Here is a 27,922-nt window from a genome sequence, read left to right as displayed (position 1 = left end):
GCTGCAGCGGCAGTTTGGAATCATTCCTATGGAAAACCGACCTGCAGCTTTATTTAAAGCCTGAATTTGAGCTCCTCTGTTCAGGCTTTAAACTCAGCTTCTGTTATTCTCAGAGTCCCACCAGACTCAGATATTTGGAGCAAACTAAGATCATCAGACGTGGAGAACATGGACATGTCTGCTGGAGCTGCGTCCCTCTGCTCAGCTCTGCTGTTGGTCAGTCTGCTGCTGTTTGTCTCTGCAGGTGAGTCAGAAACTAAACCAAGAAGTAGAATGATTGTTGTACTCATGCAGTTTGTTTGTGTGTGTGTGTGTGTGTGTGTGCGCGCGCACCTGGCTCTGATTGGCTCTGTGTCCTCTTTCAGAGCAGAAAACCATCACAGCTGAGTCTGGAAACAGAGTCACTCTGCCATGTCGAGCTCCAAACAAATACAACATTAGAGCAGTTGTGTGGAGCAAAGCTGGAAGCAGAGATGGAAAAAATGTCCTTGTGTACCAATTTGTAGTGCAGCATTATATGACGGAGCATTCATCCTTCAAGAACAGGGTGGAGCTGAAGGACAGACAGATGAAGGATGGAGACGTGTCTGTGATTCTGAAGGATGTGAACACCGCTGATACTGGAAGATATGAGTGTCGTGTTTACATGAGAGAACCCTTTAGGCTCCTCAGCATCATCTACCTGAGCGTTGCTCCTCCTCCAGGTGAGTGAGCAGAGTTCAGTGTGTCTGTGATCAGAGGTGAAGCTGCTTCCTGGTTGTTGATGTTTGTTTCTAAAGATGTTGTTGATGAGACTTTGTAGAAAGCAGCTGGTCTGAGTGATGTGATCAGAGTGCAGTAGATAATCATTCAAAATAAAATCTGAACATTTGCACATTGGTGGATTTTTCTGTGCTCTTTAAATTAAAAACAGGAAACACACCATGTCACCAAAACTGCAGTCGTCATGTTGTTTGTAAAAATGGTTGCTATAAAAAAACAAAACGATAAAAAAAAACTACATTTGCAGTATTCCAACAATGCCAGGGTATATATGCTAACCATATATATACAGATCGTTAGCATGAGGCTGCATGCAGACCTGCTCTAGCTCTGCCATGCTGCACTAGCTTCACTCCAAGAGTAATAAATACACATGCAAAATGGTGTGATCTGATTTCTTTTTTTAATTTTAAAATTAAAAATTGTTCTGTAACTGGCAGCTGACACCTCACACCTGTTTCTCACCTGCAGATCAAACAATAGGACACAGACCCAGAGAGGATGCTGGGAAGGAGGATGCAGGAAAGGAGGATGCAGGGAAGGAGGATGCAGGGAAGGAGGATGGATCTGCTGGGCTGCTCATTGGTCCATTAGTTTTTCTGATAGTCTCTGCTGTGCTTGTTGTTGTTAGTGTTGCTGTGACTGTTGTTGTTGGTGTTTGTGTTGGTGTTGTTGTGATGTGCCAAGAATGTACTAGCAGAGGGTCGTACACTTTGTCCCATCAGTGAGAGATCATTAAGAGCTGAACGACATCCTGAAGATCCAGCTGATGAATGTAGACGTCAGACATGTTCAGACTGTCTCTCAGTGTCTGACCTGATAACACAAACACTGTCTGTGATGAAGTTCTGTGGATCACAGACGGTCAGTAATCTCTGAAGTTTGTGTGACTCTTTCAACACTGAAAAAAGTTTCAGTCACAAGTTTGTGTTTCAATCCTCCCTTTAGTTGATGTTACTTTTTTGTCAACAAGTTCACATGATCTTTACTGAATCCAGCTTATCAAATGTTACAGCTTACAAAGTATTATGAGATTTATATGAAAATAAAGATTCATGTAGTTGTAATTCATTTCAATTATATTTATGTAGCACCAAATCACAACAGTCGCCTCAGGGCCCTTTGTATTGTGGGTAAAGACCCTACGATAATACAGAGAAAACCCAACAGTCAAAACGACCCCCTGTGAGCAGCACTTGGTGACAGTGGGAAGGAAAAACTCCCTTTAACAGGAAGAAACCTCCATCAGAACCAGGCTCAGGGAGGGGGGGGCATCTGCTGAGGGGGGGCTGACAGGAGAGAGTGTCGTGGTTGTTTTTGGTCCTCAGTTTGTTATTTCTAGTTCCTTGTGTTCTGTGTCAAGTCTCTATCTGTTTCCTTGTTTCACTTCCTGTTTTATTTTGGTAGTGTCTTGTTTCTTGTGCAGTGTGTTTAGTTTTGCTTCCCCTTGTCTCAGTGTCATTGTGTTCAGCTGTGTTACCTGCTGTTTCCACTTTAAATCCTGTGTTTTCTCTGCTTGTTGTTGCATTGTTACTTTTGTTTTGTTGGTGAGTCTGTGTGTTGCCTCGCTTGGTTTTGACGTATGCGCTTCGTTTGGTCCTGCATATGGGTCCATCTCCGCCTCTCACAACACCTGACGTGACAGAATGACGCGACCATCACATGGACCCGTCAGACTCAAAGATTCCCTCCAAGGAGCAGATCCGTCGCTATGGGCGGGCCCTAGGGGGCTGTGCCCACCCACTGATACGCTTGGGCCCGCCCTGGCCCGCCCACCCAAGCCAGATCACTAATCAAGCTAATAGTAGTGGTGCCCCCCTTTTGGATTTCATAAGCCCCCCTTAAGACTGAGATCTGGTGACGGGACTGCCAAGAAGCAAGAGGAGAAACTCTCAGACCTAATGGACTTTGCTTAGCAGATCATTCAGGCCTCAGATGAGCATAAAAGGCTAATGCAACTGGCATTCTGCTGTGGACTGATTTCTTCCTCCTCTTGGCTCCTCACCAATCCTGTCACGGCTTCACTGGCACACTCTGCCATCATGCTTCGGAAAACCCTGCAGTACGAATTGTACCACATTGGCCTCCCAGTTCGGGGGAAGGATTCTGCTTCATTCCTCCACGCTATTGCTACATTACCTCTCCTTCATCCTGTCATCTCTTCACTGCCTTCTCCTCCACTCAGCTGTGGCTCATCTTCACTGTCATCCCCTCGCTTTCAAGACCCGCCATCATCTCCGCTACTTACTTGCTCAGCCACGTCCAAGCCCAGGTCTTCACTGCCGCGAGGTGGCCCAGCCATGTTTTTGGCCCTAATGTGGGCTGAAGAAGAGGAACCAGCTGCTGCCATATCTAGGGGATCCGCTTCTTGGAGAAAGCGGCATCTGGCATGGACACTCCTCTCCACCGTCACAGACAGCTGTTCCTCTGGACTCAGAGTTTTTGGATTTCAAGTCACCACTACTGTCTGCCACAGCCCGCTGCAGCAGTCTCCAAGCAACCACAGTCAGAGCTCCAGTCAGGGTCACAGTCAGCGGCCACGTCACCGTCACTGCAGTGAGCGCGGTCGCCTGGCATTGAGCTAACATCACCTGGCGTCTTAAGCCGCCTCCTCCACCGATCTCCACCAGGTCTGTCTTGGTCTTCCCACCTTTCTCTTTCCCTGTGGGTTCCACTCCAGAGCTTGCCTTGTGAGGTCTTCAGCTGGTTTGCATAGAGTTTGGTCAATCCAAACCCATTTGCATTACTTAATGCTCTGGCTAATGGCTGTCTGGTTGGTTCTCTCAGCACTGGAGATCTTTTAAGGCCACTTGATGCCAAGAATACGTCGTAAAAATCATTTGGTAAATGTCTGCAATTTCCTGGTGATGTTGTGTGTCACTCGACATGTCTCCGAGCAATACAAGAGGACTGTTTTCACATTGTGTTGAAAATGCAGATCTTATCTATGGACAGTACTTTGGAGCTCCCGACAGGTCACAGGGCTTTGAATTCTAGTCTAACTTTACTGGTGGTGCTTCTAACATCTTCTGCACCGCTGTCATTGCTGACCACACTCCTAATATATGTGAAGTGTTCTGTCTCAATGACATTCTCTCCCCACAGCTGGAGTGGGGTTTCTTCCTGTTGTTTATCTGCATTACCTTGGTCTTTGTGTTGATCTTCAGTCCAGTTTTCTCTGCTACTTTGAGTCATGCAAGTTTTTGCTGTGCGTGATGGTGCTTATGAGACAAAAGGCTGATGTCTGCAAAGTCAAGATCTTCAAATTGCTTGGTCAACATCCACTTGATCCCTGTTTTGTTTTCTGTGATGGTGACCATGTGGTTGGATGAGCAGAAGTCTGTAAGTAGTTCTGTTTCATTGCAGCCTCCCACACCATGCTTTCCCATTGTGAGTTCTCTGCCCATGTTGTCATCTCCTACCTTGGGGTTTATATTGCCCATGACAATCTTGATGTCTCTTCTTGGCAAACGGTCTAAAATTGGTTGTAGGGAGTTGTAGAAGTCTTCTTTCTCATCTTCTTTGGCTGCACTGGTTGGTGCACAGCACTGAATGATAATGTTTCTGCCTTTGGTCTTTAATCTGGCTGACATAAGTCATAGAGAGAGGAGTTCCCATGTAATCAATGCCTTAATGGCCTCTGATTGCATTAGTATTGCAACTCCTTTGGTGTGCCTGTGTTCAGGGTTTTTGTGTCAAGAATATATGCTGGTCTGTCCCAATGTCAGTCTGATGTAGCCACTTCCATTCCATCTGGCCTAAGACCCTAATATCATATCTGTTCATGTTGCTGATGATGTGAGCCTCCTTATCACTTTCATACATGTTCTGACGTTCCAGGTGCCTCTCCTGATTTTTACCTTAATAGGTGAACTGGTTCCAGAGGGCTTTCACTGGTCTGTGTCATGAGGAGGGATCTTCCCTCCAAAGTCTCTCTGATATGGTGGTTTCAGTCTGGTTTCTGTAGCAAATGTTTTCTTTTTTTTATGCTGTTGAGTTGCTAACCCCACATTGAACCCTCCTCATTTTATCCTGGCTTGGGACCGGCTGGATCCGTCATGGTCCTGGGTCTATGCCCCAGTGTCTTTCTGTGGTCCCTGGGTTTGCTTCTTATGCTTTTGTTTTCACTGAAGTCAGTTTGCTGGTGTTTCAGTTGTGTTTCTGTGCTGCTGCATGTGTCTGTGTTCTTGTTCTTCTTCATTCTCAGGCCTGCCTCCTGGACCAAGTCTGTGTTCTTGTCTCTGTGTGACTCTGTGGTTACTAACGTGTCTCATTTCTGTGATTATGGTCAGCTGTGAGCTCCACCTGTTGTCCCTGTTGGTTTCCTCTTCTGTGTGTCTGTATTTTCGTGTCTATGTTCACATTTCATGTTTCTGGATTCGTGTGAGTTTAGTGTTTTGTGCTGCTGATTCTGATCAGCCTGTTCTTGCTCCATGAGGAAGCAACATAATTATCTGCTTGTATGAAACTCCAGCTGAATGCTGCCTCCTCCACAGCACAATCTACATTTTCATACAGTGAAATCATTTTGAAGCCCTTTGGCTGATGATGATGATGCTCTTTAGTATGTAGCTGATGATTGGTGGATGTTAAACACTCAGACCTGCTGCAGATTCCACCTGTCCATACCTGTCAAGTCTCCCGTTTTGGCCGGGAAATTCCCGTATTTTACCCCTCTGTCCCAGCGACATCCTGTATTTTTATTTTCAATTTTTTAAAGCATTCCTGTGCCACTCCAAACTGAACTGTCACTATCACTAGGTTAGTGCCGACAGCCAGAACAACCCCGTAAAAACAACTGGACCTCAGTGCGCCCTTTTCACAGTTTGGTGACGTGATTCCGGTTTAGCAGCGTAAACAAATCCACGCTAGGGCTCAGTGTTGCCAAATTAGCGTTTTTTGGTTTTTTTTTTTGCCCCATAAAGCGATATAGCGATAGTGAAATCCTCCGCTGTCACCATGTTCTGTGTACATAAAGCCTTCTTACTGCGTCCCTTCGTACACTTTGGCATCGCCCAGACCTCACTTTGTCTCCACCCTCCAACCCCCAAACCTCACTTAAACACCGAGCCTGCCCACCTGCTCCCTCCGCTCCCATCCTCGATCCTCGCTTCGGCCTTTATCAACCTCTGAGACAGCCGACAGTGAGGTTTCTTACACAAGTTGGCAACAGCGGCCAAGATAAAGGAGGAGGGATGAACGTAGCTAACAGTCTCACCCCACAGTGTTTTCATTAAATATGATATTCTAACATTAAACAATACGGGACAAAACTGATCTATGTAATGTGGGTCTAGGCAAAGCATTAAAGTTATTAAGTTATTTCATAAAGTTCATTTGTAGTTCTAAACATATTTATGGTGTTTTTTTTTCTTCACTTTTTGTCTCTCCAAAGAGGTTTTTCCTCTCCTGCAGCCTCGATTGCAACTACAGTACATCCTCGGGCTGGCATCACTGTGGGTCCCTGAGCAAGCCCACCCCCCCAGGTTGCTCCCCGGGCGCCCTTTGGCTGCCCCCTGCTCCATGCTGTGCTGTGTGTACTACATACTCCATGTGTGTGATGGGTTAAATGCAGAGAATGAATTTCACTGCATGTAAATGTATGTGACAAATAAAGCTCTTTCTTCTTCTTCTTCTAATGAACAATTATGCAAATTAGGCGATGACGTCATATAGTGACCTCTATTTTCAGCAGCGGAAAATTTCCCGTATTTTTAAATACAAAACTTGACAGGTATGGACCTGTCCTGCAGCCCCGCCTACAAACACCACTCAATGACTTTCAAGAGACAGTGAAACGAAAGTGAGGAGTTTGAATGAGCGGCTGTACCATACATCAGTTCTCACAGTCTTTCAGTTTTATTTAAAGCTTAAATGTAATCCCATGCAGCAGGTTTAAGCTCAGGTTCTGTTACACACAGGAAACAGTGACAGAGTCAGAGATCTAGAACAAACTGAGTGTTGGATCAGCAGAAATGTCTGCCTCGCTCTGCTGGACTCTGCTGTTTGTCAGCGTCTTCGTGTTCATCTCTGCAGGTGAGGTTTAACTTTTACAAACTCATCAGAGTTTCCCTCTGAGACTGAGACGAAGACTATAGTAGAATTAATTTAATGTTGATTCACTGTGCCTGTGTCTGTTAAATAGAGTCTAGTTACCAATGAAATGATAAAGTCACTGTTGTCTTTTGGTTCCTGTAGACTGGTCATCAGGGTTTAGAGTCTCAGAGCTGCACTGATGCAGCTGTGATGATGGGTTTCAATTATTTTAGTATTCTGCTGAATAATCTGATCATAAATGTTTTTCTCTTCTTAATGAGCAATAATAAAAATTAAAGAGAGAAAACACAGTTCTGTTAAAATGAACTGCTCTCTGCTGTGTACATCATCTGTGAGAGACAAACTTTCATGTTTCCATGTCATATTAAATTATTTTCTTAAATGCAGAACTAAAACCACAGGAACAGTCCAGTCAGGTAAAACAGGGCAGCCTTTCCTCTTCTGGGAAAGCTTTCTAACATGAGCAGGAGGCAAAAGCAGTAATGAAAGAACTGTGTTTGTGTACATATCTCTGCATATCTGTGTGTTGAAGTGTGTTAGTGAATGAGTGAGTATGTGTGTCTGTGAGCCTTTAAAGGAGCATGAGACACCAGCAAAGAAGAAAAGCGAGAATATCAGCATTCATGAGGTTTGCCACATTTCCTGCAGCAGAAAACACACATTCTGATCGTGTGTGTGTGTGTGTGTGTGTGTGTGTGTGTGTGTGTGTGTGTGTGTGTGTGTCTCTGTGTGTGTGTCTGTGTGTGTGTGTGCGCGTGTGTGCGCGCGCGCGTGTGTGTGTGTGCGCGTGTGTGTGTGTGTGTTTTAGAAGTAAAAAGGTTAATAAAATCAAATACATAAACTTTGACCTTTAACCTCTCTGCTCTGTGTTGTTTTTTTCTTTCAGACGATAAATTCCTCACAGCTGATCCTGGACAGGACGTCACTCTGACATGTCGAGCTCCAAACAACAACCCCAAGTTCATCCATTGGAGCAGAGCTGACCTGGAGCCAGAATACCTCCTCCTTTACCGGGATGGGCAGTTTCTTCCAGGTGATCAGTTTGTGTCTTTTAAGAACCGGGTGGATCTGCGGGACAGACAGATGAAGGATGGAGACGTGTCTCTGATTCTGAAGAACGTGATGACTGCTGACACTGGAACATACAACTGTCGTGTCTTCATGGAGGAAAAACGCTCCTGGGAGTCCATCTGCAGATTCACCCTGACTGTTCCTCCAGGTGAGTGAGCAGAGTTCAGTGCTTCCTGGTTGGTGATGTCTTTTGCTGTGTTGGTGACCTGGTGGATGTTGGAGGCACACAGATGTTTAGCAGCTCTTGGCTTTGACTCAGTGCACACACAAATCCTCTGTGACATAAATGTGAACACGTGATGACTGATGGAGGAGAGAGCTCACATTTTTGTTGCTGTGCAGAAATCCTTCAACAACAGAAACGTCTGCTGTAACTGCATCAATCTGCTCACTTTCTTTTCATAGTCTTCATTTTTATCTCTGCTTGTCAGATTTATCTGTTAGAAACCAAATGCTGTTTCCTTCATTCTTTCATTGTTCACCTTAGTTCTGGTTTTGATATCAGTTGTGGTTTTCCAGTCCTCTGTGTTAAGTCTGTGTGTACCTTGTTAGGTTACTTCCTGTTTAATTTTGAAAGTCTCGTGTTCCCTGTACTTTGTGTTTAGTCTTGTTTCCTGTGTGTTATTAGTCTTATTTGTTCTACCTGCTGTTTCCTCTTGCCCTGATTACCTGATGCGTATTTAAGCCCTCAGTTTTCTTCTGTTCATTGTCGCATCATTGTCTATGTACCTGCTGTGCGTCTCTCTGTTCTTAGTGTCCCTTAGTTTTAGGTCTGGCATCTGTCCAGTCCTGTTTATTTGTTTGTATAGTCATCATTATCATAAACTACATTAAGTTCAGTTCTTCACCTGAGTCCTGCATTTGGGGTCCAACCTTTGCCTGCCTGCCACAGCATCATGACATCACAGTAAAATAGGGCTGTTTGATAAAACTATGAGAATGATTATCATGAAATACCTTTCCTCTATACAACTATAAGACATGGTTCAGTACAAAGTCAATATAATGTGCTAATATTTGGGCTACTGCCATCATAACTAGTGAGTGTCAGAACCACTGTCCTAGATGAAACAATGAAGATCCATGAATACACCAAGAAGATGGCCACAAAGGATCAGGTGCTTAGTGAGAACCTCAGGCAGCAGAAACCTGAGAAAGAAGAGGAGCAAGAACAGGAACCATCATGGAAGGACAGGCCTCTGCACGGCATGTACCACCAGCAGATAGAAGAAGAGGCTGATAGAGAAATTCTACCAATGAAAGGACAAAGCTGGACTGACAGACAGCACAGAGACACTAATCATGGCAGCACAAGAGCAAGCTCTAAGTACAAGATCAATAGAGGCTGGGGTCTACCACACCAGGCAGGACCCCAGGTGCAGGCTGTGCAAGTACATGAAGAAAATAATAGATGTTGCATTACCAAGTGACGTCAACATCAAGAAGAAGGAACACAAGAAGCTTGACAAATACCAAGGGCTCAGAGAGGAGCTGGAGAGCATGTGGAAGATAAAGGTAACAGTGGTCCCCGTGGTAATCTGAACACTCGGGGCAGTGACCCCCAAACTGGGAGAGTGGCTCCAGCAGGTTCCTGGAACAACATCTGAGATCTCTGTCCAGAAGAGCGCAATACTGGGAACACCTAAGATACTGCACAGGAGCCTCAAGCTCCCAGGCCTCTGGTAGAGGACCCGACTGAAATAAAGGCTCTCCTGAAGGAGAAGAAGAGAGCCTTTAGATCAGGAAATAAGGAGGAGCTGAGAGCCGTGCAGAAGGATCTGAGAAGGAAAATCAGGGATGGAAAAAACATCTACAGGAAGAAGATGGAGGACCAGCTACAGCAGAGCAACATCAGTGGGGTTTGGAGGAGTTTGAACTCAATTTCAGGCCACAAACCAAGCCCTAGGATTGTGGGAGACTTAGAGTGGGTTAACAACCTGAACCAGTTCTTTAACAGGTTTGACCAGCCACCCACCCCTCCCCCAGCCCAGTCCCCCCTGCTGTCAGCCCCACCATCTTTAATGACTGCCAACCTTTCTTCTTCTTGGGACCTCACACCTCTCAGCTCTCAGCCATCACCCACCCCCTTCACTTCTGAGGACTCCATCTCACAACCCCCATCCCCCACCTCCATCTTGTCCCTCTCAACTCATCATGTGAGGAAGGAGCTACGTAAGATCAAGGTGCGAAAGGCTGCTGGTCCAGACGGCATCAGCTCCAGGCTCCTGAGGTGCTGCGCAGATCAGCTGTGTGGCATCATGGGATACATGTTCAACCTGAGCTTGAAGCTGGGGAAAGTACCACAACTGTGGAAGACCTCCTGTGTGGTACCGGTACCAAAGACCAAACATCCAAAGGATCTTAGCAGCTACAGGCCGGTAGCCCTGACATCGCATCTAATGAAGACCCTCGAGAGGCTGGTCCTCAACCATCTACGCCTCATGGTGTCGTCTTCGTTGGACCCGCTGCAGTTCGCCTACCGGCCTGGCATCGGGGTGGATGACGCCACCATCTACCTCCTGCACCGAGCTCTGACCCACCTGGAGAAGCCTGGAAGCACTGTGAGGATCATGTTCTTTGATTTCTCCAGTGCTTTTAACACCATCCAGCCAGGACTTCTGAGAGACAAGCTGGAACTGTCAGGAGTGGACCACCACATCTCCGAGTGGATACTGGACTACCTCACTGACCGCCCACAGTACGTGAGGACACAGGGCTGTGTCTCTGACAGGCTGGTCTGCAGTACGGGGGCCCCACAGGGAACTGTGCTGGCACCGTTCCTCTTCACCCTCTACACTGCAGACTTCTCCATCAACTCCCCACGCTGCCATCTGCAGAAGTTCTCTGACGACTCTGCCATAGTTGGCCTCATCACAGGTGAGGATGACTCAGAGTACAGACAGTGGACTCAGGACTTTGTGGACTGGTGCCAGCGGAACCACCTCCTGATCAACGCCGCTAAAACCAAGGAGCTGGTGGTGGATTTCCGCAGGCGCAGACCCACCACACGGACACCGGTGAACATCCAGGGAGTGGACATTGAGATAGTGGACTCTTATAAGTACCTGGGTGTTCACCTAAACAATAAACTGGACTGGACTCATAACACTGATGCGCTCTACAGGAAGGGTCAGAGCAGACTCTACCTGCTGAGAAGGCTGAGGTCTTTTGGAGTGCAGGGGACACTCCTGAAGACCTTCTATGACTCTGTGGTGGCATCAGCCATCTTCTATGCAGCAGTATGTTGGAGCAGCAGCTTGTCTACAGCTGAGAGGAAGAGGATAGACAAGCTCATCAGGAAAGCCAGCTCTGTCCTAGGATGTCCTCTCGACTCAGTGCAGGTGGTGGGAGACAGAAGGACTCTGACCAAAATAACATCACTGATGGACAAAGTCTCCCACCCCATGCATGAAACTGTTGCTGAGCTGGAGAGCTCCTTCAGTGACAGACTGCTGCATCCTAAATGCACAAAGGAGCGTTACCGCAGATCCTTCCTCCCAGCAGCTGTAAGACTTTATAACCATCACTGCTCCCAACAAAAACCACAATAGCCTACACAATGTAGGATAATATATAATATACTGTAAATAGTCCGGCCTGTTAAGGTTCAACACACAGGCACATCATGTACGTTGTATATAGTGTTATTATTAGTAGTATTAAGGTTAATCTTGTTTGTTGATTTTATACATATTCTTTTCTTAATAGTGTGAATTATTATATCTTTATTTATATTTATAATAACTGCGGCTGCTGTTACACCCAAATTTCCCCTCTGTGGGACAATAAAGGCTGTTTCTTCTTCTTCTTCTTCTTCTTCTTGGAGGGTAAAATAGACCTCCCGTAGGGGCGACCTGGGATTTATATATATATATATGAATATATATGGCACAATCAACTGATAAAGAGAGTAAAAAATCATATAGCTCAGCTGCAACCCAGAAGTGACAGAAACAAAACATGTGATGTGTTGTCAGCAGTCAGTATCTTTGTGTTCAGTGTATCTGTAGCTCCATAAAGGCAGCATGCAGAGACTCACAGTGTCTGATAATGAGAGGCTGCTTTCTCTTACAGATACTTCTGCTAATAACTATACTTTGACCTTTAACCTCTCTGCTGTGTTGTTTCCTCTTTCAGAGAAGCAAACCATCACAGCTGAGACTGGACAGAGCGTCACTCTACCATGTCGAGCTCCAAACAACATCACAGTTTTATACTGGAGCAGAGCTGACCTGGAGCCAGAACATCTCCTTGTTTACCGGGATGGGCAGATTGTTCCAGATAACCAGCATCCGTATTTTAGGAAGCGGGTGGATCTGCGGGACAGACAGATGAAGGATGGAGACGCGTCTGTGATTCTGAAGAACGTGACGACTGCTGATAATGGAACATACAAGTGTCATATTTTCATGGAGGAAACACACTCATGGAAGCTGAGCATCATCAACCTGAGTGTTCCTCCAGGTGAGTCAGTATTATCACACGTTTATAACAAACTAAGGCTTTAAATAGACAAATCAGGGGGAAACAGCAAAATATGTAACGAGTGAAACTAACAAGAAAATCCAGAAGTCAAAGACCCGGATCAAAAACCCAGGATCATGGCAGATTTTTTTTTTTCATATTGATTCAGTTTGTGTGTGTGTGAAGGTGACGTGAGGCTGGGTGGATTTAATGACTGTCACTGTAATCTAGGGCTGGGTGATTAACAGGCCTTTCTCAATAGAAGAATGAGCTATGGGCAGTAGAAAGTCAATAGAATTCATTCCACCTAATGACAATGAAAACAGTGTTGTGCTGAGCCAATCACATGACTGGAATAAGAGCTGGCATCACATCAGGATAGGTTGAAGCTGAGTGAAGGAGCAGCTGCAGCAGTACGTGTGCTGATGTTTGTGCCGCTGCAGTCATACACACCAGTACGATGGGAGAGTGAGCAGCATAACCGAGAAAGGACAGCAGGAAACTGGAGGGACAGCGTTAGCGAACATGACACCCCAACACAGCCGAGGCTCAAAAGACCAACTGTTGAAAAGCAGTGTTAATTTGACAGCAAATTTGATTTAGTTTTAGTCATAGTCTTCTGGCGAAGATGTAGTTTAGTTTTAGTCATAATTTAGTCATCTGAATAGTTTCAGTTTTAGTCGATTGATTATGGTAAGAATATAGTCGACGAACTCTACAGTCGATTTAGTCAACTAAAATATAAAGGGTGTAAAATGTAAATGCTTTTCTTCAGTTCCCTTGAATTAGTCATTATACACACTTACACAAAATTAAACATTTATTAAAAGTTATGGAATATTATTAATAATATTAACATTAGCTGCATTCCGCTTGGCCTGCCGATACCTGTCAGCTGCCTCTGGAGTCCCAAAGGCTAACCAAGCCTGATAGGACTCCTTCTTCAGTTTGATGGCTCTCTTCACCTCCGGTGACCACCATCTAGTTTGGGGGTCACCACCACGACAGGCACCAACCACCTTGCAGCCACAGCTCTGAGCAGCAGCCTCAACAATGGGTGTGCAGAACATGATCCATTCAGACTCAATGTCCTCAGCCTCCCTCAGAATGCTGTTCTAGTTCTGTCGGAGGTGGGAGTTGAAGTTCTTACAGACTGGGGCTTCTGCCAGGCGTTGCCAGCGCACCCTCACAATAGGTGTAAGTGCGCCAGGTCTGTCCAGCATCTTCCCCCGCCACCTGATCCAACATCCAACTCACCACCAGGTGGTGATCAGTTGACAGCTCAGCTCCTCTCTTCACCCGAGTGTCCAGAACATACGGCCGCAGATCTGATGATATGATTACAAAATCAGTCATCAATCTGCGACCTAGGGTGTCCTGGTGCCATGTGCACTTATGGACATCCTTGTGTTCGAACACGGTGTTCGTTATGGACCAACTGTGGTTTGCACAGAAGTCCAATAACAAAACACCATTCGGGTTCAGATCGGGCAGGCCGTTCCTCCCAATCACACCCCTCCAGGTCTCACTGTCATTGCCCACGTGAGCGTTGAAGTCTCCCAGCAAGACTATGGAGTCACTGGATGGAGCACTCTCCAGCACCCCGCCCAGCGACTCCAAAAAGGGTGAGTACTCTGAACTGTCATTCGGCGCATAAGCGCAAACAACAGTCGGGACCCGTTAGGGTTTCACCTGCTTCCCACACACCTGATCATTAACACCACCTTACTGAGATAATCTGAGCGTTTTACAGCAGGACGCTCTGAAAGGTACAGGGCAGTGTTCAGGACTAAGATTATAAAGGCTAATCCACCGCGGTGTGGAGATTTTCTCTAAACACAAACTGGGAAAAACACTTTACCCTGCATGACATTAAAATGCTGACCTTTGCATGGAGATCTGGGTGACTGGTTTGCAGATGTCGTTTAAGATTTGTCGTGTTTTTACCCGAGATAGTCGCCCCACATGGTTTACACATCGTTTAGTTTGTCACAGTCAAAGGACAAATGTGTCCATACATCAGCTCTTCTCTTTCTCCCTGCTGACATTGGTTACATAACTTAGTTCTATCGGAAGGAACGACCAATCACAGGCTAGTTTGGTCTTCCCGGGTTTAGAGCAAATTTGTGCAACTGTGCGTTTGATTGGATGTTTTCCTAACTTGTCCCGCCCTGTCACAAAATTAAATCAGTTCTGATTGGATGTCATCCCCGGTAAGCATTTTTGTTTCGTTTTCATTCGTTGATGAAAGTGTCAGTTAATTTCTTCATCGTTTTTATCCTTTTAGGTAGTTTTTATTTAGTTATCGTCTCGTTTTAGTCATGAAAAAAAGGGTTGTTGATGAAAACTATGACAAAAATATTTCATCAGTGAAATTAACACTGTTAAAAAGAAGGTTCTTATGATTTTGTAGTTTGGAGATATTTTTATTATGTAAAGTCCAGCGAGGAAGCAGAGTAGCATAAAAGGGAAAAACAACTCAAATGTCAAAGGAAACAAATAACATAACTGAATTAAATAATTCTGTTCATGACTGGACTTTAACCTTTAACCTCTCTGTTGTGCTGTTTCCTCTTTCAGAGCAGAAAATCATCATCACAGCTGAGTCTGGACAGAATGTCACTCTGCCATGTCGAGCTCCAAACTACAACATCACATTGTTGTATTGGAGCAGAGCTGACCTGGAGCCAGAAAACCTCCTTGTTTACCGGGACGGGCAGATTGTTCCAGATTACCAGCATCTGTATTTTAAGAAGCGGGTGGATCTGCAGGACGGACAGATGAAGGACGGAGACGCGTCTGTGATTCTGAAGGATGTGACGACTGCTGATAATGGAACATACCAGTGTCGTGTCTTCATGGAGGAAACTCGCTCATGGAAGCTGAGCATCATTGACCTGAGTGTTCATCCAGGTGAGTCAGTAGAGTTCAGGCACAGGTTCCTGGAGGGTCATTTTTTTTTTTGTAGTTTATTTCATGGATGATATTGTGGATTATAGAGGCAGAAAGATGTTTAGCTCCAATTATGCACTGCAGTACAATAGGAGTGTGAGCCAGATAAACGAGTAAAAGACAACAGAAAATGTTAACGAAAACTTGAGTGACAGCCTTACTGAACATGACGCCCAACACAAACAGCAGAAAAGACAAACACACTGGTGTAATGAAGGGCACAGGGAGTTTGGGAGTTTTGGAGCAGCAAACTGTGTCAAAGCATATTTCCATAAAGGCAGCCAACACCACAAATCATCATCATGGATCAGGACATGTTTCTGTTCTGTGAAGCTCGTGTCTTGTAGTTTCTGAAGATTTGGATGTTTAGCACAAGGCTAAGATTCACCCAATCCCTCAGTTTGTCACCTTTGGATATCAAGAGGTATCCATCCATCCATCCATCCATTGTAAATTCTGGTCACTCTCTGATCCTCACTCTGATTGGCTGTTGGAGAAGCAAACATATGTACTTTGACCTTTAACCTGTCTGCTCTGTTGTTTCCTCATTCAGACAACAAAAGCATCACAGCTGAGTCTGGACAGAGCATCACTCTGCCATGTCGAGCTCCAAATGACAACATCAAATTTGTACATTGGAGCAGAGCTGACCTGGAGCCAGAATATCTCCTTGTTTACCAGGATTGGCAGTTTCTTCCAGATTACCGGCATCCATCTTTGAAGAATCTAATGGATCTGCAGGACAGACAGATGAAGGATGGAGACGTGTCTCTGATTCTGAAGGATGTGACGACTGCTGATGATGGAACATACCAGTGTCGTGTCTTCATGGAGGAAACTCGCTCATGGAAGCTCAGCATGATCTACCTGAGTGTTACTCCAGGTGAGTCATTAGAGTTTATTGTGTCTATGATCAGAGGTGAAGCTGCTTCCTGGTTGTTGATGTTTCCTTGGATGACCTGCTGGATGTTTGTGGTGGACAGATGTTTAGCCAGGTACTGGCTTTTTGGAAGGTTATATAATGCAAAGTGAACAGAGCGGGCACTAGACTCTACACTGGCAGTCATGGAAGGTCTGTGGAGTTGGAGAGACACAACTAGAGCGAGTCATCGTAAAGGGCCTTATGGATGGGTATATGTAGCATGGATCTCCTACTTGTGGTCAAAGGAGTGTGTACATAAGAGGGGTTGTCTCCGGGTGGGTTGTTATCAGGAGGTAGGTTGGAGGTAGCGGGGAAAAGGGGGAAGACATGCTAGAATACAAATGAGGTGATTACCAAAGTGAGTCTGTGTGGACAAGTGATATTTGGTGATCTCCTTAACATGGAGCAGGTAGGTTAACTGGATATTGGAATGGAGAACTGAGGAAAACATAGGAAACAGGAATTACTACATTCCAACAATGGAGAGCAGGAAACAACATGGTGAGCAGATTTACCAACACAGTGGTTGGGACAAACAGGTGAAGATTTCAGTCACAGTTGGTCTTAAATACATAACCATGATGTAAGCCCAGAAAAAAAAGCTCAACCCACGGGTGGAAACAAGGCGAGAACCACCCACTAATCCATTTGCAGCAGAGAAACAGAGGAAAAACAGCCTGCATGACAATATGGTTTTGTGAAATTTTATTTGTATGTATTTCTACTTTATTTATTGGAAACTGACTAAAGAACATCATTGTCCTCCAAGCTCGGGTCCTCTACCACAGGCCTGGGAGCTTGGGGGTCCTGCACAGTATCTTAGCTTTTACTGGTATTGTGCTCTTCTGTACAGAGATCTTGGATGTCATTCCAGGAATCTGCTGGAGCCACTCTCCCAAGTTGGGGGTCACTGCCCCGAGTGTTCCGAGTACCACGGGGACCAATTCAATTCAATTCAATTCAATTCAATTTTATTTATATAGCGCCAAATCACAACAAACTGTCGCCTCAAGGCGCTTTGTATTGTGGGTAAAGACCCTACAATAATACAGAGAAAACCCAACAGTCAAAACGACCCCCTATGAGCAGCACTTGGCGACAGTGGAAAGGAAAAACTCCCTTTTAACAGGAAGAAACCTCCAGCAGAACCAGGCTCAGGGAGGGGCAGTCATCTGCCGCGACCGGTTGGGCTGAGGGGAGAGAAAAGACATGCTGTGGAAGAGAGCCAGAGATTAATATCAATTAATGATTAAATACAGAGTGGAGTATAAACAAAGTAAATAAGGTGAATGAGAAACAGTGCATTATGTGAACCCCCCAGCAGACTAGGCCTATAGCAGCATAACTAAGGGATGGTTCAGGGTCACCTGATCCAGCCCTAACTATAAGCTTTATCATAAAGGAAAGTTTTAAGCCTAATCTTAAAAATAGAGACTAAATGTAAGTATCATGGGGTTTTTTTTGGTTTGGTTTGGTTTTTGTTTTGTCACATTTCTGTGTGGGATTGTTGTAAGCTGTTGTTTCAAACTGATGGCTCGATTTGGGCTGACTTGTATCTGTTGAGCCTGATATGTCAAACTCTATGTTAAAATTGATAAATAAAGAAGAAAAAAATAGAGAGGGTGTCTGTCTCCTGAATCCAAGCTGGGAGCTGGTTCCACAGAAGAGGCGCCTGAAAGCTGAAGGCTCTGCCTCCCATTCTACTCTTAAGTATCCTAGGAACCACAAGTAAGCCAGCAGTCTGAGAGCGAAGTGCTCTGTTGGGGTGATATGGTACTATGAGGTCTTTGAGATAAGATGGGGCCTGATTATTCAAGACCTTGTATGTGAGGAGAAGGATTTTAAATTCTATTCTAGATTTAACAGGGAGCCAATGAAGAGAAGCCAATATGGGAGAAATCTGCTCTCTCTTTCTAGTCCCTGTCAGTACTCTAGCTGCAGCATTTTGGATCAGCTGAAGGCTTTTCAGGGAGCTTTTAGGACAGCCTGATAATAATGAATTACAATAGTCCAGCCTAGAAGTAGTAAATGCATGAATTAGCTTTTCAGCATCACTCTGAGAAAGGATGTTTCTAATTTTAGAAATATTGCGCAAATGCAAAAAAGCGGTCCTACATATTTGTTTAATATGTGCATTGAAGGACATATCCTGGTCAAAAATGACTCCAAGATTTCTCACAGTGTTACTGGAGGCCAAAGTAATGCCATCCAGAGTAAGTATCTGGTTAGACACCATGTTTCTAAGATTTGTGGGGCCGAGTACAAGAACTTCAGTTTTATCTGAATTTAGAAGCAGGAAATTAGAGGTCATCCAGGCCTTAATATCTTTAAGACATTCCTGCAGTTTAACTAATTGATGTGTGTCATCTGGCTTCATTGATAGGTAAAGCTGAGTATCATCTGCATAACAATGAAAATTGATGCAGTGCTTTCTAATAATACTGCCTAAGGGAAGCATGTATAATGTAAATAAAATTGGTCCTAGCACAGAACCCTGTGGAACTCCATAATTAACCTTACTGTCTGAAGAAGACTCCCCATTTACATGAACAAATTGGAGTCTATGAGATAAATATGATTCAAACCACTGCAGTGCAGTACCTTTAATACCTATAGCAAGCTCTAATCTCTGTAATAAAATGTTATGGTCAACAGTATCAAAAGCTGCACTGAGGTCCAACAGGACAAGAACAGAGATGAGTCCACTGTCAGAGGCTCTAAGAAGATCATTTGTAACCTTCACTAATGCTGTTTCTGTACTGTGATGAATTCTGAAACCTGACTGAAACTCTTCAAATAAACCGTTCCTCTGCAGATGATCAGTTAGCTGTTTTACAACTACTCTTTCAAGAGTCTTTGAGAGAAAAGGAAGGTTGGAGATTGGCCTATAATTAGCTAAGACAGCTGGGTCAGTGATGGCTTTTTAAGTAGAGGTTTAATTACAGCCACCTTGAAGGTCTGTGGTACATAGCCAACTAATAAAGACTGATTGATCATTTTTAAGATTGAAGCATCAATAATTGGAAAGACTTCATTGAACAGTCTAGTAGGAATGGGATCTAACAAACATGTTGCTGGTTTGGAGGAAGTAACTATTGAAGTTAACTCTGAAAGATCAACTGGAGCAAAAGAGTCTAAACAAATACCAGCAGTGCTGAAAGCAGCCGAACATGAAGAATAATCTTTGAGATGGTTATGAATAATTTTTTCTCTAATGTCTAAAATTTTATTTGTAAAGAAATCCATGAAGTCACTACTAGTTAAAGTGAAGGGAATACTCGGCTCTACAGAGCTCTGACTCTTTGTCAGCCTGGCTACAGTGCTGAAAAGAAACCTGGGGTTGTTCTTATTTTCTTCAATTAATGATGAATAGTAAGATGTCCTAGCTTTACGGAGGGCTTTTTTATAGAGCAACAAACTCTTTTTCCAGGCTAAATGAGCATCTTCTAATTTAGTGAGACGCCATTCCCTCTCCAGCTTTCGGGTTATCTGCTTTAAGCTGTGCGTTTGTCAATTATACCACGGAGTCAGGCACTTCTGATTTGAAGCTTTCCTTTTCAGAGGAGCCACAGTATCCAATATTGACCACTGTTACCTTCATCTTCACTTTTTTTTCTAGCTCCTCTCTGAGCCCTTGGTATTTATGAAGCTTCTTGTGTCCCATTTTGACCTCGGGACTTCCAGGTCATACTTAGCACAGATGTTCCTGTACAGGTGTTATCATAAAATTAGAATATTACTTAAGACCAATACAAAAAAAGGATCTGTAGAAATGTTGGCCAACTGAAAAGTATGAACATGAAAAGTATGAGCATGTACAGCACTCAGTACTTAGTTGGGGCTCCTTTTGCCTGGATTACTGCAGCAATGCGGCGTGGCATGGAGTTGATCAGTCTGTGGCACTGCTCAGGTGTTATGAGAGCCCAGGTTGCTCTGATAGTGGCCTTCAGCTCTTCTAAAGTGTTGGGTCTGGCACATCACATCTTCCTCTTCACAATAGCCCATAGATTTTCTATGGGGTTAAGGTCAGGTGAGTTTGCTGGCCAAGTAAGAACAGGGATACCATGGTCCTTAAAGCAGGTACCCAGTCCTGTTGGAAGATGAAATCCGCATCTCCATAAAGTTGGTCAGCAGCAGGAAGCATGAAGTGCGCAAAAACTTCCTGGTAGACGGCCGCGTTGACCTTGGACCTCAGCAAACACAGCGGACCAACAGCAGCAGATGACATGGCACCCCAAACCATCACTGACTGTGGAAACTTCACACTGGACCTCAGCCAGCGTGGACTCTGTGCCTCTCCTCTCTTCCTCTGCGACAGCTGAAACCCATGTCTGCATACGTCTGTGTGTGGTGGTTCTTGAAGCACTGACTCCAGCTGCAGTCCACTCTCTGTGAATCTCCCCACATTTTTGAATGGCTTTTGCTCCACAATCCTCTCCAGGGTGCAGTTATCACTATTGTTGTACACTTTTTTCTACCACATCTTTTCCTTCCCTTCACCTCTCCATTAATGTGCTTGGACACAGAGCTCTGTGAACAGCCAGCCTCTTTAGCAATGACCTTTGTGTCTTGCCCTCCTTGTGTGAGGTGTCAAAGGTCACCTTTAAGATTGTGTAGCCTACAGAACTAGACTGAGAGACCATTTAAAGGCCTTTGCAGGTGTTTGGAGTTAATTAGCTGATTAGAGTGTGGCACCAGGTGTCTTCAATATTGAACCTTTTCACAATATTCTAATTTTCTGATACTGAATTTACAATTTTCATTAGTTGTCAGTTATAATCATCAAAATTAAAAGAAACATTTGAAATATATCAGTCTGTGTGTAATGAATTAATATAATGTAAAAGTTTCACTTTTTGAATGGAATTACTGAAAAAAATCAACTTTTTCATGATATTCTAATTTTATGACCAGCACCTGTACACCTGCTGCTGTATTCCCTGCTGTTATGTGCTGGATTGTCTCAGGAGCATCTCTGCACAGCCTGCACCTGGGGTCTTGCCTGGTGTGGTAGACCCCAGCCTCTATCAATCTTATGCTCAGAGCTTGTTCCTGTGCTGCCATGATTAGTGCCTCTGTGCTGTCTGTCAGTCCAGCTTTGTCCAGCCATTGGTAGACTTTCTTTATCAGCCAGTTCTTCTATTTGCCGGTGGTACATGCCGTGCAGAGGCCTGTCCTTCCATGATGGTTCCTGTTCTTCCTTCTCTTCTTTCTCGGGTTTCTGCTGCCTGAGGTACTCACTAAGCACCTGATCCTTTGTGGCCATCTTCCTTCCACTTAGAGTACAGTCTCAGGGTGCTGGATTTGGGGTGAAACCCTCCATGCATGGTAAGGAGCTTTCTTTTTTTGACATCAGTGGCTTCTATTTCCTCTTTTGGCTTATTATCCCAGCAGGGTATCTGACAACTGGCAGGGCATAGGTGTTGATTGCCTGGATCTTGTTCTTCCCATTCAGCTGACTCTCCATGCTTCCCATTAGCCTGAGGGATTCCAAGGTACCGGTAACTGTCTTCAATGTTGGCAATGTTGCCTTCTGGTAGTGCAATCCCCTCTTTTCAGACTACCTTCCCTCTCTTTGTTACCGGCCGACTACACTTCTCCAGTCTGAAATGACATTCCAATGTTATTGCTGTAGATCCCTGTGATATGAATCAGTGAATCAATACCTCATTCACTCCTGGCATGCAGTTTGATGTCATGCATGTAGAGGAGGTGGCTCATTGCCATTTCGTAGTCGGTATCTGTATCCAGTCTTGTTGATGATCTTGCTGAGGGGATTCAGACCTATGCAGAACAGCAGTGGGGACAGAGCATCTCCTTGGTAAATCCCACACTTGATGATGACTTGTGCAGTTGGCTTGAATACCTTTTCAGTACGTCTTTGGCCGGATAGCCAAGGCTGTGAGTCTTTACGTGGCAGTCTCTAAGGCCTCAGGTATAGAAAGCCTGCTGTATTTCTTAGGTACCCCTTTCTTCAACTCTGCTAGCTGGCTAAATTCCCTCTGTGCTTCGTTGATTTTAGCCTCTAGCCATCTTTTCCATGGAGGGTACTGCTCCTTGTGGTTGTTCATCTTATAGCCAAGCACCTTGAAGATCACTGCTGCTGTGGAATTGATGGACTGATTGGTTTCAGTGATTGTTGAAGCAGGGACTGTCCATAGTGCTGTGTTCACATCTTCTTGTAGTCTTTCAGAGGGTACTTCATGTAGTCTTGGTAGTCGGCTTTGAGGGGTCCGGGTTTCCATCTTAGCCATGATCTTATCTTTCAGCTCAGCTTCTCTGGTATTCAGAGGACTAGTTATTCTTGGGGTTTGGTACACAATCTCTGAGTGTGGGATGATGATATCTCCCCTCTGACCTGTGGTTGTGGCTTGACAGAAGTAGTGATCTGATTCACATCATGATATTTTTGATATGGGAAAGAAATCCATAATGCCCAGCTCAGCTGTAATCCAGATGATACAGAGACAAAGAAGTGTGTTTTTGTTGTGCTGAAGTTTCTACAATGTTGCACATTTACGCTGAGGCTAAAATCCAACCTCACCCTTCATGGTTCACTGGTGGATGTTAATTTCATGGTCCTGGGTCGTGTGCCCAGCATTTCTTGTTTTGTTCTTTTAGGTTCTGTTTTCATTGAGTTTCTGTCATGTTCCCAGTTTGTTTTGGATTTGATTATCTTTCATATTTGTTTGTCCTGTTATTAGTTATTGTTAGTTACATATGGATTTCCTGGTTCCCTTAGTTCCTGTCTCTGTGTTCTGGTGTCTGTCCTGTCCCTCTGTCATGTGTTTTGTTGTGTTGTTTATTTCCTGTGTGGTGTATCAAGTCAGCACCCATCAGCCCAGTGTAGTTGTGTTTATTTTCTGGTCCCTTTTCTCTCAATAAAAACACGTTAAGTTTCAATCTATTCTGCTGAGACCTGTATTCTGGGTCCAGCCTCCCCGGACACACACCACACGTGACAGTCAGCCAGACATCCATTTTATTCCACATATCCAAATGACTAAAAACTCAAATGTTAAAGGAAATAAGCAACATATGTAAAATTAGTAATTCTGGTCAGAATTGTACTTTGACCTTTAACCTCTCTGCTCTCTGTTGTTTCCTCATTCAGACCACAAAATCCTCACAGTTGATCCTGGACAGAACATCACTCTGCCATGTCGAGCTCCAAACATCAACATCAAATTTGTACACTGGAGCAGAGCTGACCTGGAGCCAGAATATGTCCTTGTTTACCGGGAGGGACAGTTTCTTACAGCAAATCAGCATCCATCTTTCAGGAAGCGGGTGGATATGCAGGATGGACAGATGAAGGATGGAGACGTGTCTGTGATTCTGAAGGATGTGACGGCTGCTGATGATGGAACATACCAGTGTCGTGTCTTCATGGAGGAAACTCTGTCATGGAAGCTCAGCATCATCAACCTGAGTGTTCCTCCATGTGAGTTGAGTGTGTCTGTGGTCAGAGAGGAAGCTGCTTCCTGGTTGGTGATGTTTCTTCATTTGTTGTGTGGATGACCTGCGTAGTCTTTCCAAAATGACCTTGTGCTGATATTAAAGATCTGTGAGGATTTCAGGAATATCGAACATTTATGTCGACATGTTTTACTGAACCTGCCACTCATGTTCTCCAAAGGAAATAAACATTTAAAATGAATATTTACAGCCATAATCTGACCATATCTGAAATCAGAGTTTAGAGATTTAAACTTTTTGTGTGAGTAGTGCACCTCCTGCATGGTTGTTGCTTACTATTGAATAGAAACACTGCCTTATACAGGTGTCATATACACTGCTCAAAGAAATAAAGGGAACACTCAAATAACACATCCTAGATCTGAATGAATGAAATATTCTCATTGAATACTTTGTTCTGTACAAAGTTGAATGTGCTGACAACAAAATCACACAAAAATCATCAATGGAAATCAAATTTATTAACCAATGGAGGCCTGGATTTGGAGTCACACACAAAATTAAAGTGGAAAAACACACTACAGGCTGATCCAACTTTGATGTAATGTCCTTAAAACAAGTCAAAATGAGGCTCAGTATTGTGTGTGGTCTCCACGTGCCTGTATGACCTCCCTACAACACCTGGGCATGCTCCTGATGAGGTGGCGGATGGTCTCCTGAGGGATCTCCTCCCAGACCTGGACTAAAGCATCCGCCAACTCCTGGACAGTCTGTGGTGCAACATGACGTTGATGGGTGGAGCGAAACACGATGTCCCAGATGTGCTCAATGGGATTCAGGTCTGGGGAACGGGCGGGCCAGTCCATAGCTTCAATGCCTTCATCTTGCAGGAACTGCTGACACACTCCAGCCACATGAGGTCTAGCATTGTCCTGCATTAGGAGGAACCCAGGGCCAACCGCACCAGCATATGGTCTCACAAGGGGTCTGAGGATCTCATCTCGGTACCTAATGGCAGTCATGCTACTTCTGGCGAGCACATGGAGGGCTGTGCGGCCCTCCAAAGAAATGCCACCCCACACCATTACTGACATCACTGCCAAACCGGTCATGCTGAAGGATGTTGCAGGCAGCAGATCGCTCTCCATGGCGTCTCCAGACTCTGTCACGTCTGTCACATGTGCTCAGTGTGAACCTGCTTTCATCTGTGAAGAGCACAGGGCGCCAGTGGTGAATTTGCCAATCCTGGTGCTCTCTGGCAAATGCCAAGCGTCCTGCACGGTGTTGGGCTCTGAGCACAACCCCCATCTGTGGACGTCGGGCCCTCATAACATCCTCATGGAGTCGGTTTCTAACAGTTTGTGCAGACGAATGCACATTTGTGGCCTGCTGGAGGTCATTTTGCAGGGCTCTGGCAGTGCTCCTCCTGTTCCTCCTTGCACAAAGGCGGAGGTAGCGGTCCTGCTGCTGGGTTGTTGCCCTCCTACGGCCTCCTCCACGTCTCCTGGTGTACTGGCCTGTCTCCTGGTAGAACCTCCAGCCTCTGGACACTACGCTGACAGACACAGCAAACCTTCTTGCCACAGCTCGCATTGATGTGCCATCCTGGATGAGCTGCACTACCTGAGCCACTTGTGTGGGTTGTAGAGTCCGTCTCATGCTACCACGAGTGTGAAAGCACCACCAACATTCAAAAGTGACCAAAACATCAGCCAGAAAGCATAGGTACTGAGAAGTGGTCTGTGGTCCCCACCTGCAGAACCACTCCTTTATTGAGTGTGTCTTGCTAATTGCCAATAATTTCCACCTGTTGTCTATTCCATTTGCACAACAGCATGTGGACAGTTTGATTTCACAGAAGTTTGATTTACTTGGAGTCATATTGTGTTGTTTAAGTATTCCCTTTATTTTTGTGAGCAGTGTATATTGTGGTCCTTCTATGATTGGCTGTTGTAGAAGAACAGATGTACGTTGACCTTTAACCTCTCTGTCCTGTGGTGTTTTCTGTTTCAGACCATAAAAACATCACAGCTGAGTCTGGACAGAACGTCACTCTGCCATGTCGAGCTCCAAACAACAACATCATCGATGTTATAGAGTGGATCAGACCTGACCTGCAGCCAGAATACGTCCTTGTTTACCGGGATGAGCGGTTTGATCCAGATAACCAGCATCCATCCTTTAAGAACCGCGTGGATCTGCGGTACAGACAGATGAAGGATGGAGATGTGTCTTTGAATGTGAACCATGTGACGATTAATGACACTGGAACATACGAGTGTCATGTCTTCATGATTGGAACAAACCACAAGAACACCAAACCCATCAGCAGCATCTACCTGAGAGTTGTTGATCCTCCAGGTGAGTGAGCAGAGTTCAGTGTGTGTGTGATCATAGGTGAAGCTGCTTCCTGGTTGCTGATGTTTCTAAAGGTGTTGATGAGACTGAGTGATGTGATCAGTAGATAACATCTGACAGCAGCAGATTTGTGCTCTTTCCACCAGAATGGTTCAAAATGGGAATAAAGTGTGAAAAGTTGAACATTGGTGGATTTTTCACACATGATGTGACCAAAACTGTGTCCACCATATAGTTCAAAAATGTTTGCCTTTGGGGCAGTATTTCCACATTAGCAGGGCATATAATAGCTGATAAGATTTATATGTATAGATGTGTTTGTAGCCTGTACAGGACAGAAACAGCTAACTGTACAGTTGATGGGCAGGTGTGACATCCAAAAGAGTGAATGGAGCCACAGGTAGCAGATACATTGAATTGTACTGAACAGTTGCAAAATAACTGAGGGGTGTATAATAATGGCACACATTAGTCAATGAGAATAAAACAAAATGTAGTGCTCTTCATGCTCTCAGAGCTAGTCCAGCCCAAGTCACCTCACTGAGAAGCTTCCAGTGCTAAAAACCAGCAGAAGAGGCTGGTCCCTGCCCTCCCACTTGTCCACAGGTCTTGGGTGGTTCAGGGTGTCTTTTTGTTCAGCTTTCTTGAACTGTCCCAGCTCAGGTCACAGAGCCACAGTGTCATCTGCTCTCGCTCTCTCTGCCTCAGCAGAAGTGAGCAGGTTTATATAACTCGGCCCATGAGGCTCAGAATACTGCAGATTGGACAAGACAAGGTCTGAATAAGGTGAATAATGGTGATTGGCACGTAAACCACGTATCCAGTAACTGAACGTCCTGGAAAACCCACTGGGTACAGATACAATTTAAGATCCTCTTTCTTCTTCTTCTTCTTTTTTGGAACAAAAACATGACTGTAAATTGTTTCCATGAATATAAATTATGTTATCAGTCAGTGTACGGCCCTGGTTATACTGCTGAAATACTGTGAATGCAGGTTTTCTTTTATTGCAGCAGTTTTTAATAACATGGCAGCCACAGCTTCAGTCAGAAGAGCTCAAAAAATCTACCTATATGCTATATTTCACAGTTCATCCACATTTTGAATGATTCCTGTTTTACCTGACAGCTGACACCTCACACCTGTTTCTCACCTGCAGATCCACCAGGAGGAGACGCAGACGGTGGAGGTAACGAGGGTGGAGGGAACGAGGGTGGATCTGTTGGACTGATAGTCGGTCTGACACTTTCTGCTGTGCTGCTGCTTCTTCTTATTGTTCTTATTGTTGTTCTGAGCAACAGAAAATCCAACCAGTCCCAAAGATCAAATGCGGCTCATCACCAGGAGATAGTCAGCCTATCTGAGGACAGTGATGAACTCTCCTGAACATCCAGCAGACATGATTTATGCATGTTTAAAGGTTCAGTTCAAACATGCAGAGCTCTTTTGTGTTGGTTTGATATATGAACCTTTTTCATTTTAATAACCCCCATGGGGGCATTTACACCTCTGGCTACGCCTCTGGAGTAGGTTCTGAGTGTAATCTGTGCACCAGAGTCATTATAGTTGGTTTTTTTTTCCTCTTTTTGTTTTTATTTCTGTTTGGTTTCAGTTGGTTTCCAGAGTCATAGGTTTAGGAAAATCAGTCCAGGGCTCTATTCCAGGAAGCAGGTTCAGCTCCAGCTCTGGTTTGTTAACCTAAAATGAGGAAACTCAGGTTTCTGTTCCAGAAAGAGAGCTAACTAACTCTGAGTCAGTTACCATGGTTAGGGTCACTCTGTGACCCTAACCTGGCAGGTTTTATCCAACAACCTCTGAGTGTCTCTCTGACTCCGCCCCTCCTGCTGCACCTGAACCACCTGTCTGACCCTCCCATTGATTTCCTCCTTCATAAAGTGGCTGTCAGAGCGTCAGAGG

General features: G+C 44.7%; 1 protein-coding gene across 1 annotated transcript; it reads left to right on the top strand.

The window, feature by feature from the left end:
• On the top strand, positions 1–27,805 carry LOC115776561 (hemicentin-2-like). The gene is made up of 9 exons (XM_030724284.1): positions 1–244; positions 366–704; positions 7,706–8,038; positions 12,028–12,354; positions 14,935–15,267; positions 15,860–16,189; positions 23,343–23,672; positions 25,661–26,008; positions 27,165–27,805. The coding sequence occupies exons 1-9, from the start codon at positions 169–171 to the stop codon at positions 27,389–27,391; spliced, it is 2,643 nt and encodes an 880-aa protein (XP_030580144.1). The 5' UTR covers positions 1–168; the 3' UTR covers positions 27,392–27,805.
• Positions 27,806–27,922: the final 117 nt, after the last annotated feature.

The sequence above is a fragment of the Archocentrus centrarchus genome, unplaced genomic scaffold, assembly GCF_007364275.1.
Source record: "Archocentrus centrarchus isolate MPI-CPG fArcCen1 unplaced genomic scaffold, fArcCen1 scaffold_33_ctg1, whole genome shotgun sequence".
In the NCBI taxonomy this organism is placed as follows: Eukaryota; Metazoa; Chordata; class Actinopteri; order Cichliformes; family Cichlidae; genus Archocentrus; species Archocentrus centrarchus.
The sequence above is the reverse complement of the archived record's forward strand: the minus strand, read 5'-3'. Positions and strand labels throughout refer to the sequence as shown.